The 12733-nt window shown below is 48.6% G+C and overlaps 1 protein-coding gene across 3 annotated transcripts in view; it reads right to left on the bottom strand.

Moving 5' to 3' along the window:
• TOGARAM2 (TOG array regulator of axonemal microtubules 2) overlaps window positions 1–12733 on the bottom strand; it is a 72791-nt gene that overhangs the window by 10054 nt on the left and 50004 nt on the right. For all 3 annotated transcript variants that reach the window (XM_030921839.1, XM_010371168.1, XM_030921840.1), the window contains 4 exons: window positions 11094–11211; window positions 10586–10680; window positions 8501–8693; window positions 7380–7596 (listed from right to left, as the gene is read on the bottom strand). In XM_030921839.1, coding sequence (XP_030777699.1) covers window positions 7380–7596; window positions 8501–8693; window positions 10586–10680; window positions 11094–11211 — 623 coding nt within the window. The remainder of the gene's footprint in view (window positions 1–7379; window positions 7597–8500; window positions 8694–10585; window positions 10681–11093; window positions 11212–12733) is intronic.

Raw genomic sequence — 12733 nt, 5'->3', positions numbered from 1 at the left:
TTTGTCACCTGCCTGCCTACAGGTAGGCACTTTATGTATATTTATTATCGAATTTCTAACAGACTTGAGAGGTTGGTTCAGCATTTTTATCCTTACTTTATGGGTTTGGAAAAGGCTCAGAAAGGTCAGGTGGCTTCCTCAGGCTGACACAGCTGATGGGGACAGGATTGTAACCAGGTGTCCCTACCTCTTTCCTGTTCCCTGGGCTGGAGGAACCATTATGATTGTCAGAGATTCTGCATATTTCTGCCTTTGCGTGCCCCTTTCTCCATAAAACTTTTAAAAATTATAGTTTCTGACTGGTTGGTGTAAGCACAGATATAAATCAATTGGATATATTCATATATTTTCTACTAATGTTAAAAGAAACTAACACATTTTCGTAGGCCCCTAAATGTGTCATGATCCTTAGGTACTGCACCTGCTGGGTTGCCAGCCCTTTGGGGGACAAAGTTGGTGTCCCAAGAGAGGGAAGTGGGAGAGGGAGAGAGTGCCTGGCTCAAGTGACTCTCCTTTTCTGCCTGACAGTGCTGGTGGCCTCAGTTTACCCCCAGAAGCCTCAAGCTGTAGAGCGGCATGTCCTTCCCATCCTCTGGCACTTCCTGAACACCACCACCAGGAATGGCACCCTGCCTGGACCCAGCGGGAACATCCGCGGGGTGGTGAGCCGGCTGTCCAGGAGCCTCCAGGAGCACATGGGCCCCCGCCTACTGGACTTCGCCGCCAGCCGGCCAAAGCACGTCCTCAAGACGCTCCAGGAACTCTTAGACTCAGAGTCCTTGGGAGGCAGCCACAAGGCCACTAACAGAGGGGTGGCCCCTGACAGCAAGACAACTGGCAGCTCATACCCTTTTCAGCTGGATTAAAGATGGATCTGAAATGGGCAATTATTATTTTTTATCTTATTTTTGTGATGGAATATTCTGGTTACTTTCCCCTTTAGAGTTCCAGATGTACATGGTTTATTCTGAAGTAGAAATAAAAGAATTACTTATTTTCCTAAGGTTTTATTATCTTGTACTTTTTTTAATCACAGAGAATTTTCCAGTAACTGGGTTTGTGATGAACAAAATGAAATGTGACAGCAGCAAAACCAGTTGCAGACAATGCTAAGAGTTAGGAAGAAAAAGGGTAGCACAGCTCTGCAAGCTGCAGCCCGCTGGAGACGATAGTTGTCCATCTGTGAGTTGCTGGGCAAGCCCTCCCGAAACCCGCAGCCCGAGGTGGTCATGGAATCCAGTCAATTTTTTGGGCCTGATTGGAGGTGAGTGTAACAAATGTGTTCTGGGACATCGTGCTTCTGCCCTGCAAAAGCTGCAGCGCGCGTCTGTTGGTCCTGTGGGAACCTTCTGATGGGATCTGCGAAGCTTATCAAAAGACAAGGGGAATTTGAGATTTGCATCACTCCCAGCTACTCGGGAGGCTGAGGCAGGAGAATGGCGTGAACCCGGGAGGCGGAGCTTGCAGTGAGCTGAGATCCGGCCACTGCACTCCAGCCTTGGCGACAGAGCGAGACTCCGTCTCAAAAAAAAAAAAAAAAAAAAAAAAAGAATAGGTTTTCATATGAATGGCACCTGTTTGTTTCCAGGTGTTTCTATTTGTCCCACCCCCATCATTTACCTGGGCTCAGATTTGAAGACAAGGACTTCTTCCTCCTCGGTCACGTCCCACAATGCTCAGTCTAAAACATTCTCTAATGTAAGGAACATGGCTGGGCTTTGGTCAAGGATAGGCCGAGGTAAACACCCAGAGTGACTCAGCAAGTTTAGAGCGCAGACGTATAACTCCACTTGTTATCACAGTCATAACATGGGAAGGCCATGCCTTGGCCCTACGCCACTATGGTCTGTAAAAGGCATAATTGCCCTGCTGACATTGTGCAGGCTTGTGTGTGCCCAGAGAGAGAGCGAAGCTACTGTCCCCTGTAAGAGAGAATGACCGTCTGCAGATGGACATGGAGCCAGGAAATGGCTTGTGTCCAGAGGGAAAGAGTTAAGCTGCTGACCCTGAAGGCAAGGGAGAGCCAGCGCAGCTGTGTGTGGGAGCCAACAGACTTAGCAGCTGAGACAGGGCAGATGGTGTGAGAGTAAGCTGCTGCTGAGAGCTGCGGCTGAATAAAATCATCTTTCACCTGCCTGCAGACCCCGAGTGTTCTTTCTGCTCATCCAGCCACTCCCTTCAGACCTCAGCCTGAGCTGGAACCTGACCCTGGACACATCTAGACCTGACATCTAGACACAGCAGGAACTCGCGCTTCTGGCCCCAAACATCCCCTCTCCCCAGAGCCAGAAAGAAGTGAACTTGGGGAACACTTAAAAATGCATATCCAGCAGAGACCCATGCCAGACCATGCTCCCACGGTGCAGAGCACACTGCAGGTGCTGAATAAATGCTTGTAGTGTGCAGGGCAATGTCAAAACAGGACACAGTGTGCCTGGACTGGTTTATGAACCCCAGAGCACTACACCCAGGCAATTGGCCTGTCTTTCCACTGGCCACTTTTAGAGTGAAGCCTCATCTTCAGGTTACCTCCAGGTTCAATAAGACACACTAAAGCATAGCAGTTATAAGAGCTCTGAATACAGATTGCCTGGGTTTGAATCCTGGTTCTTCCATATTTTACTGTGGAACACTGGACAAGCCACTTAGCTGCTCTATGCCTCAGTTTACCCATTTATAAAATGGGGATGATACTAATAGCTTTCTCATAAAGTTGCTGTAAGGGTTCAATGAACAAACAGTGCTTAGGATAGTGCCTAGAGCATATAACTACTATGTAAGTATCAGCTATTATTGTTACTATTATTACCTTAAAACTCTGACAGCCCAGCAACCATCATGGTAGAGAGACCAATGAAGAGGCTAGAATCTAAGTTTTAAAAGCTGAAAATCTACACTCCATTAGCCTAGCCTGGGGCTTTCCTAGGCTCCTTTTCTGCATCACAAGGAAGCAAACACTGGCTTTGCAATGGAGAAAAAACAGCCACCAGCCGCGGCCCAGAGACTCTGTCATTCCTAGGCTCAGACTCCCTTCTCTACAATGGGGTGGAGGTCTAAGGGGCCTTACGCCTGTCCCATTCAGCCAAGCCCTGAGGCTACCGGGCCACATCATCCTCTGGCTACTGGGAAGCCAGAAAAGAACTTTTAAGAAAGCGTAGAAAACATGGTAACAAGGACAGTGGCAGCAAGGAAACTGGAGTCAGACTGGAGTCCCCCAAATAAGTACAAGACTTGGAAAGTAATGACATGCTGGTTTTACCAGATTCACCATGGCTGCCAACACTAGGTATGTTCATCTAAAGAAAAAACTGGGAATGACACACTTAAGTTATTGCTATCAGCTGCATTTACCCTACAACAATGTGCACAGAAAAAAACTCAAATTGAGAAATGCCAAATGTTAATAATGGTTTCTCTTAAGAGTTGGGACTATGAGTGAGGGATTTTTTTTCCCCTTTCAACTGCTTTGTGTTTTCATTTTCTCAATAATAAGTATGACTTCTTTACAGTGGTAGAAGTGAACTTTAGGTTTTTTAATTAACTAGGAAGACTGCCTAGTAGCATGGGAAACTGGGTAGTGTTAGATGAAAGAAGCAAAATCAAAACTGTATTTACATTATGATTTTTTTTTTTTTTTTGAGACGGAGTCTTGCTCTGTGGCCCAGGCTGGAGTGCAGTGGCCAGATCTCAGCTCACTGCAAGCTCCGCCTCCCGGGTTTACGCCATTCTCCTGCCTCAGCCTCCCGAGTAGCTGGGACTACAGGTGCCCGCCACCATGCCCGGCTAGTTTTTTGTATTTTTTAGTAGAGACGGGGTTTCACCATGTTAGCCAGGATGGTCTCGATCTCCTGACCTTGTGATCCGCCCGTCTCGGCCTCCCAAAGTGCTAGGCTTGCGCCACCGCGCCCGGCCTACATTATGATTTTTAACCAGGAAATTTGTATATAGACAGACAAAAATAGAAGAGAGATTTTTAAGCAGTTTGTATATTGGAGAAGCATCACAGATGCATTTTTAAATTCCATTAACAATATAATGTTCATATGATTTATATAAGGTAATAAATTCAAAGTCAGAGAGAAAAATAGCAAAAGTAGACTTGAAGCCACCCACATTCCAGGCTTATCTGCTCTCTCTAGTACTAACCAGGGGCTGGAGTAAATTAAGAAAGTTCCTTTTGGCACAGAGAAGCTTGAATGCTGAGGTCTGATCAGGAGAGGATGACCTGTCAGCAGCCTGATGTTTTAATTAGCAAAGTTTATTCTGTAACTAATCCAGTAACAGAACCCAGAACCCAAAGACAGAGCCAACCAGTTCTACTCAGGAACTTCTTGATCCCAGAATAATTCCCCTGAAATCAGAAGGTCTTGGTGCTGAGTAGAAAGAATGCCACTTGAGCCTTGATCCCAGAGAGGCCTCAAGGCTGGCAGTGACAGATGGCGGAGGTCAGGGAGCAAGCTGCCAACATGTCTCATTCCTTACTACCTCCCACGAAAATGACATGGGCAGAAATCCTCACCTACTCTGCCAACCAATCCTCCGTTCAACCCCACCCAACCTCAGAAACCAAGGGATTAGAAGAGATGATGTTGGCTTTTTTATCACTGAATTCTAGAATTAGTGAGTTCTAGAAGGTCCCCCAAGAAGGCCATCCTCCCAGCTTGGCTGTGCCATCTGGATTTTATGCCAGAAGACATCCTAGCTTGGCATTATTCTTGATCCCCTTGACCTCCAGTTTTGCAGGAAATAAACAGTAACCTGCTGAGCTGTTGCTTTGTGACTTTCCACATCTAAATATTTCACAGCATGCAACAGTTCATCTCCAGCCTGGAGCCCAGAATCTCTTACAGAACATGAAGAAAGAGGTTTAGGGGAAAACTCCTTCCCATCAAAGAAACTGGATCATATCCAATCCAAGCCACTTCCAGGAGGGGCCTCAGGTGTTAAAGGTCCCCCAAGAAACCACTAGAACCACCAGGCTCAGCTTGGGTGATTTGGGGGGACTTCATACCCCTTCTCTTCCATCCAATTTGATGCACTCTCTGCTGCTATCACCCAATCCCCTGGGACAGCGGGAACTTTAGTTACTTCCATCTGCAGGCCAGGTTCAGACCATGACAGGCAGATAAGAACCATTCCCAGAGATGGATTCTACCCTAGGTACTCCCTGGCAATGATGAGTTCCCCTTGTTGGTAACCTACTCCCTCCAGTTCTGACCTACATGGATGTGGAAATCAGCTTGTCACTTCAAAGTTAGGAACACTTTCAAAACCCGTTTTGCTGGCTGGGCTGAGAGGGTGTGGCTTACAGCAAAGCCATCAGGCCCAGATAGCCCATGCCTCACCTGCTCAAAAAACAGTATACTTGGCCAGACACGGTGGCTCACGCGTGTAATCCCAACACTTGAAGAGGCCGAGGCAGGTGGATCGCCTGAGGTCAGGAGTTTGAGACCAGCCAGCCTGGCCAACATGGTGAAACCCCATCTCTACTAAAAATTTAAAAAGTTAGCCAGGCGAGGTGGCATGCACCTGTAATCCCAGCTACTCAGGAGGCTGAGACAGGAGAATCACATGAACCCGGGAGGTGAGGTTGCAATGAGTCGAGATCGCACCACTGCACTCCAGCCTGGGCAACAAGAGCAAAAATTCCGTCTCAAAAAAACAAAAACAGATAAACAAAAAACCAAACAAACAAAAAAAAAACCAGTATTTTACCCTTTGGGCTCCACCAGAGACTTTTGCCAGGGATTTACTGGACTCCATTCATCCCTTTGAGGCCCACACCATTCCATTCCAGCCTGAGCACTGACCTATGGATTAGAGAGGAAGACAGCCAACCCTTCATGTTGCACCAAAACCTCTGACTGATGAACCAGAGGGTACCATACCCAGGGAGGCCCTGTCCTGGAAGGAAGAACTGAGGCGTCTTCCTAGTAGCTACAATCCTGCTACCAGGTGAGTTCAGATCACAAAAGCAGGCCACCCCCAGGCTCTCTTTCCAGGACGCCCAGTCTAGTGGGAGTACAGCAGAGCCCCAAATAAGAGGGACCTGAGTCTTGTGACAATGTGAGACACTAGATTCTGTTGCCCAAAGCGTCACAGTTCCAGCAAGCTCAAGGAGGCTGGCCTGATGGCAAAACGTGGTAACTAAAACACCTGGAGGGGGAAGAGTTAAAAATTCCTCTCCCCAGATAAGGATGCTTATCCTCTTCAAATAGCTAAAGCCTATTTCGCTTGGTACAGGTTTTCCCAATAAATCCAAGGCCCATGGTGATTTACCAAGAGCCTTGGTTATTGGCAACAGCAATCTCACTTACCCAGAGCAACGCTGAGAACAAGCCGTAATTTAGAGCTGGATTTATACTGTTTGTTCTACAGCAACAAACTCAGCAAATCATAAATTCCCTCTGAGATGAAGAGCGGAAATTGACAATATTTATGAACTCAAGAGGCAGAGAGAGACCTGACCAGGCCTTTGATTTGTAACTGAAACTTTTCCTGGAGCCTCCAGCCAAGGACACAATGGCTGTCCCAGCCCCAGGGAGCTGGGCTCAGGCCAGGAAGTGGGGTGTGGGGGGCGGGGCAGCAAGTGTGTCAGGAGGTGTGTCCAGCCTCTCTAAAGGATGGTCTTTGGATGCTAAAGCCAAGACATTGCTCTATGCTCATCAGGACACACAGCAACAAGGCAAACAGGCAGTTTTCAGGCCATGAAGCAAGTCTTGTTTGGGAAAGCTTGTCCTTATACTGGGCTGCATAAGTCCACTCACGTGCTACTTTCTCCACACACCCAAAGTTTGGAATTTGCACTTTGATCCACGTACTGGATACACCAAACATCACCTTCTATCATCCATGAAAGGAATAAGAAAACACAAGCAGATGCACCAACATTTCCCCTAACATTCCAGAAGTAAGATGTCATACCGAGAAGCTCTCACCTTTCCTGATGTCTCTTCCATAGCTCCCACCTTTTTTCCTTCTATCCTCTTTCCCCTCCCTCCACTTTCCCTCCCTGCCCATCACAACAAACCCCACACCAAGACCCGGCCCAACTTAAGCCTTCTCAGCACTCCTGACTCACTCACTGTGGTGCCCTGTGGCCCTGGGGGGTCATTTCCCTCATGTGTCTATGAGGATGCTGGACTGAATCATGTCCACATCACCTCTACTTCCAGTCGTCCAGAGGTGTGGGTGGCTGTGACATGGAAAAGCCCACCAGCCAAGAGCCTTGGAGGCTCTGGGCTCCACCTCTGCCCTACACAGCCTCTGGTGAAACACTTGGCCTGGGAACCAACCAAAGCCTTATCCACCTTGCAGATTTCCAAGCAGGAAGGTGGACATGGTGACCAGAGCCACACAGGCCCAGGTGGGACACTCACCCAGGCTCTCAACCATCACATCCAACACAGCCACAGCAGCAGCATAAATCCCCGAGTGCTTGGAGTTCAGGTTCTCTGCAACAGCGATGATGATGGAGAGCAGCATGGGGTGTAAGTTCTCTTTGAGGAGGGGGATCATCTTGGCGAGGGACTCCAGCGCCCACTGGCTCACTTTCTTGTTGGAATCCTGAAGCCTTGGGGTGAAAGCATCAAAGACCTATTGAGGAAACAGAAACCAAGAACCCATGGGAACCCAGGCTGGGCGGGACTCTCACAGTGCAGGCAGCTTGGAGCTCACCCGGCCCAACTGAGCGAACTCAGCAGAGACTCCTCCTGCATCCCCGACCTATGCCAGAGCACTCAAAAACGAAGAGCTCACCTCCTCAAAAGGGTGGGCAAGAGGGGAGGAACCGACAGGTATTGAGCACTCATTGCATGCCAAGTGTCCAGGGCATCTAGTTAGTTGCTCTGCAATCTCCTTTTTACTGAATGATCTCAACAACCCATGGAACACATGTTACCATCTCCACTTTCCCATAAACAACAACAACTGGGGCTCCAAGAGGTTCCGTGATTTGCCTGAGATCACACGGCTAGTAAGAAACTTAGATGGAAACCCAGGTCTGCTGACTCTGAGCTGTGTCTTTGCTCAGCTGTGTAACTGACTGTCAGCAGCCTCACTCCACCAAGAAGCAGGCACCACCGAGTGTTCAGCCTGTGAAGGACTTGTACCTACTCCTAACACACCTGTCCAGCCACATGCTCTGCCCCCAAACATGATGCACCTAGCTCCCCAAAAGCAACCCAAGGCCTCACCACAGTATCCTCCACCTCTCCCTCCTACCCTCCTCGCTGTAAATCTGCTAGAAGGACAAGAGACATCTCTGAGCATTTCCAAGGTGCCAGCAGAGGCGGTGCCCTTGCCCACTCAGCCACTTCCACCCTCACCCACTCAGCCGATTCCAGGTAGTCTCCATGTTACAAAGACCAACTGCATAGCAAGTGCTCCTTACACCCCGAGGGGTCTGACACAATGTCCAACGCCATGCAGAGTTTTCAAACTTCAAGCTGCACCCCCCAGGGGAGAGACAGGTGGGAGAGTAGAAGCAGGTGGTGCTCACCTGGACCAGGTGGGCAGCGACGAGCTCCGGCTTGGCCTTGCAGAACTCCAGGAGACGCCCCACACCTTCCATCCGGGACCGGAAGTCCTTGGCCTCCAGCAGCCGCATCAGCTCCCGTAGCTGCTCCACCATCTCCCCGCCGCCCTGCAGCATGGAGCGCAGCCCCACCAGCCTTGGGCCATTGGAGCTAAACCTAGGTAAGGAGCATGGCATCTGACCCCCAGGGAAAAGCCCAGGGGAATGAACCCGCTTCTGGTCCCATGCCACCTCCCACAGGCGGGTGGGGCAGAGACGAGAGTGTCACCTGCAGCTTAGTCCGCCCCCAGCTTTCCTCCACCTACAGCTTGTTGCCCAGGGCCCCATCCCCTTGTCAGGGGTCAGAGCTGTCTCTTCCTGCGTTTTTCTCTTTTCAGAAGATATGTAAGCAATGGGGAAAGCCAGAGTGAGGGAGTGGCTGTCCACAAAAGGATGACTGGTAAACATTTTTTTTTTATTTTTATTTTTTGAGACAGAGTCTCATTCTTGTTGCCCACGCTAGAGTTTAATGGCATGATCTCGGCTCACTGCAACCTCCACCTCCTGGGTTCAAATGATTCTCCTGCCTCAGCCTCCCAAGTAGCTCGGACTACAGGCATGTGTCACCACGCCAGGCTAATTTCTGTATGTTTAGTAGAGACAGCGTTTCAGTATGTTGGCCAGGCTGGTCTCGAACTCCTGACCTCATGATCCACCCACCTTGGCCTCCCAAAGTGCTGGAATTACTTTTCAACTGGTGCACATTTAATGTAAGAGTGGGGAAAGACCTTGGAGGTCATCACGGCCAACCTTCTACCTGGCTCCTATATCCTGAGCCGTGGCTGGCTAGGCTCTGCTCACACTCCCCCAGCGACTGGGGACATTGTAAAAAGTCCCATTTTCTTACGCTGGGATCATCTGCGCATCACAGCCCGCTAACCCCTTCCAGCCAGCATGAGAACAGCTCTGTGCAGAACTACTGTCTCCCACCTTTCAGCTCCAAGCCTGGGTCATTGGCTCATGCCCTATACCCTGGTCCTATCCAGCAGAGCCCACTGTCCCTCATTCTGTGATTCACTCCTGCATTCCACACTCATTGTCTACTGAGAGCCAAGAGCTATCCTGGGCACTGAGAACTGTGAGATGAGAGCACAGCCTTTGCCGTTAGGAGCTCACAGACCATGGGAGACAGATAAATTAACGGGGTTGACAGAGGTATGACAAACAGGCCAGCCTGTCACTCTGAGGACATGGGGGCACACAGTGGTCAAGCTTCCTGGAGAAAGTGACAGGTGAGCTGAATCTTGCAGAACCAATAGACATGTTCTAGGTGTAGATGGCGCCTAGGACAAGCAAAGGCATAGCAGGGAGAGAGGACACGGAGGGGCGTGAATACCAGCTGCTCTCGTGTTTTGCTTATCCCAGGTGCTGCTCTGGTCAGGCTGAGAGAGGAAGAGTGGGAGAGGGGGCAGGAAGTTACCTTTGAAGAAGTGAGCATGGGGGTTCCCTGGTGCCCTGCTAGGGAGTTCAGATGGGATCAGCCCAGGACATTGCAGAAGGGCTTCAGTTTTAAGCACAGGCGTGACCATCGGACTCCTGCTTGGTTTCTAACTGCTCCCAGCACCCCCACAGCCCCTCCTCCCAGCCTGTCAGTCCATGCCTTCTCATCTGCTTTAGTTCAGGCTGGGCCTCTGAACTAGTCCCCGGCTGGTCACTCTGGCGGTTAAAGGATCTGCCGGTCTAAGCGAACGGGGAAACACTGAGCTCATGCACTGAGCTCACTCAGAGAGCAACCACTGACGCTAGTGGAACCCCACCCATTCAGCTGGGACTGCAGGAACCAACTTCTACTGGCATATGCTCCCAAGCCCAGGATTTGGTCTCCCTGGGATTTGGGTTGAGGGGAAACACATCCTACAAATGCATCTATTAGTATTGCAGACCCAACTAGGTCTCAGCGGTACCCCAGATCCATGTGTCCACCCCAGAGCCACCCCTGGCCATGGGTAAGCAGGACACCTCTGTCAGAAGTCTTAGATGTGAAGCCCGGAGAGACAGGAGCAGCCATACCCCTCCTTGATGGGCAGCCCGTTCTCACACACCACCAGACTCCTCGACACCTTGCGGCCTTTGGCAGAGGGAAGTTCCTCATTATCTTCTATTCCCTTGAAAAATACACACAGAGCATGAGCCAAAAGGAGTGGCCCTCCAGGGAACTGCCAGACATTCCAGTGGAGACATAACGGCAATAATCCCTTCCACCTAGGAGAGCTTCAGATGTCATAGTTGAGCCTTCCAGAGCCCTGAAAGTAGCTGGGGCAGAAATCAAGATCCCCAGTTAACAGATGAAGGTGTGGAGGCCCAGGGAGCCTCAAGGAACGTAGGCAGTGTGGGGGCAGAACCAGGTGTGAGCACAGAGGACAGAAATCACATCTATCTCACCTATCAGGAGTAGTGGATGAAATCAACGCCTCTGGAATCCACTCCCCACTCCCCTGACCTACTCGAAGGCTGCCAGGCTCAGCACTGTCGCCCCCACCCCCAAAAGGCCATGACCCACTCATGCCCCACAACTCACCCGCTGTTTAATGGCTGCCATGACCTTCTGCAAGTCATAAGATGGGAGGGATTGCTTCAGAAATGCATCAAACTTAGTGTTCGCCATCAAGATATTCACCATCTTCCGGCCATAAAATCTGCCACAGGAGAGACAGCAAGATAAAGAAACAGCTCGGAAATGCATAATAAATTTGCTTTACAGCTTTACATAATCTTCCTAATTAAAGAGAGTTTTTAATACTTTTCCTAATTACGAAAGCAATCCCTACCCAGTTACAAAATAGATTAATAATAAACATCATCCATAATCCCATTACCAAGAGAAAATCACTATTAAATTTTCACATATTTTCCTATAGTCTTGTTTCTGTGGCATTTACTTTAGTTGATATCAGAATGTATATACAAGTTGTATTCAGCTTTTTCACTTTATCATTCATTAATCTTCTTCCCAAGTCCCTTAAAACTCTCCATAAACATCCTTTTTAATGGCTACAAAATATTCCGTTGAATGGCTATACCAAAGTGTACTCAATTTTGTTCTAATACGGAACATTTAGAAGTCTGAGAAAGGGTAAAGTGGGACAATATAGGAGGGAGTAGTCAATCTACCTGATGAACAGTGGTGGCAGGTGAGGGAATCAAGGAGGGCTTCATAGAAGAGGTGACCTTTGTGTTGGGTCTCAACAGATAAGTAGGAGCTCACAAGTGGGGTGGGATTTGGGGTACATTGGAGGAAAAGGGTTATTTAGGTCTATAACACAGTGTGACATGTCAGCAGGGGGGATATGTTGGAGAATAGTGAGCAGGGGTTGGACACAGGAAGCAGACAGGCCAGAGGAGAACACAGGACCCTGTTTGGGGAGACATGAAGGAGTTAGACTACCTCAGTTTGCATGCAATAGAAAGCTGAAGAATGATTCAATTTGTACATTAGTCAAAATGTCTCTAGCAGCAGTGCAGAGGATGGATCGGTGGAGACAAGGCTAGGGGCCAGGAGACTTATTAGGAGACCACCATAATAGTCCAGGCAAAAGACTGTGCAGGCCTGAAATCAGGCAGTACAGTGAGGATAAGGAAGCGCAGTCAGATCCAAGAGCTGCTGAGAAGATGGAAACTACAGGATTTGGTAGCTAGTTGGAAGTGAAGCAGGAAGCATCTAAAATCATAAATCATATTTCATTCAAACCTAAGACTCCATTAATTGTAAAAGGCGCCCTTACTTTATTTTCCACTAAGGAAAATCAGAAAAATAAAAACTGGTGATTTCCACAGCCTCCAATGACACTGACCCATGTGAGAAGGCAATCTTCCTATGTGCTATCTCAGAAACAAAAGAGAGCATTGCTTGTCGGTATTTTTCTTCCTTAGTTCAGGTAAAGTTCTTAGTGATTGCTTCGCAAAAAAATGTGGGAGTTGGTCATTCCTTCCACAGTGAGAGTCTGCTTCATTGATATCTAATGGATATCCACTGATGTTGCCATGCCTTTTCTCATATACAATAATGATTCATTTCAATTGCAAATAATAGTGTAATATTCCTAAGAAACTTTAAACAGATTAAACTCAATGATTCTCCAGATAGCATCCCGAAATCCCTTCTGAAAATAAATTTAAAAGTTTACAAAGAAAGGCTCATAGTGTGGTTCCTACAATGGA

The sequence above is a fragment of the Rhinopithecus roxellana genome, chromosome 17 (assembly GCF_007565055.1).
Source record: "Rhinopithecus roxellana isolate Shanxi Qingling chromosome 17, ASM756505v1, whole genome shotgun sequence".
NCBI classification, from domain to species: Eukaryota; Metazoa; Chordata; class Mammalia; order Primates; family Cercopithecidae; genus Rhinopithecus; species Rhinopithecus roxellana.
Note: the sequence above shows the minus strand (reverse complement) of the source record. Positions and strands in the feature narration are given on the sequence as shown.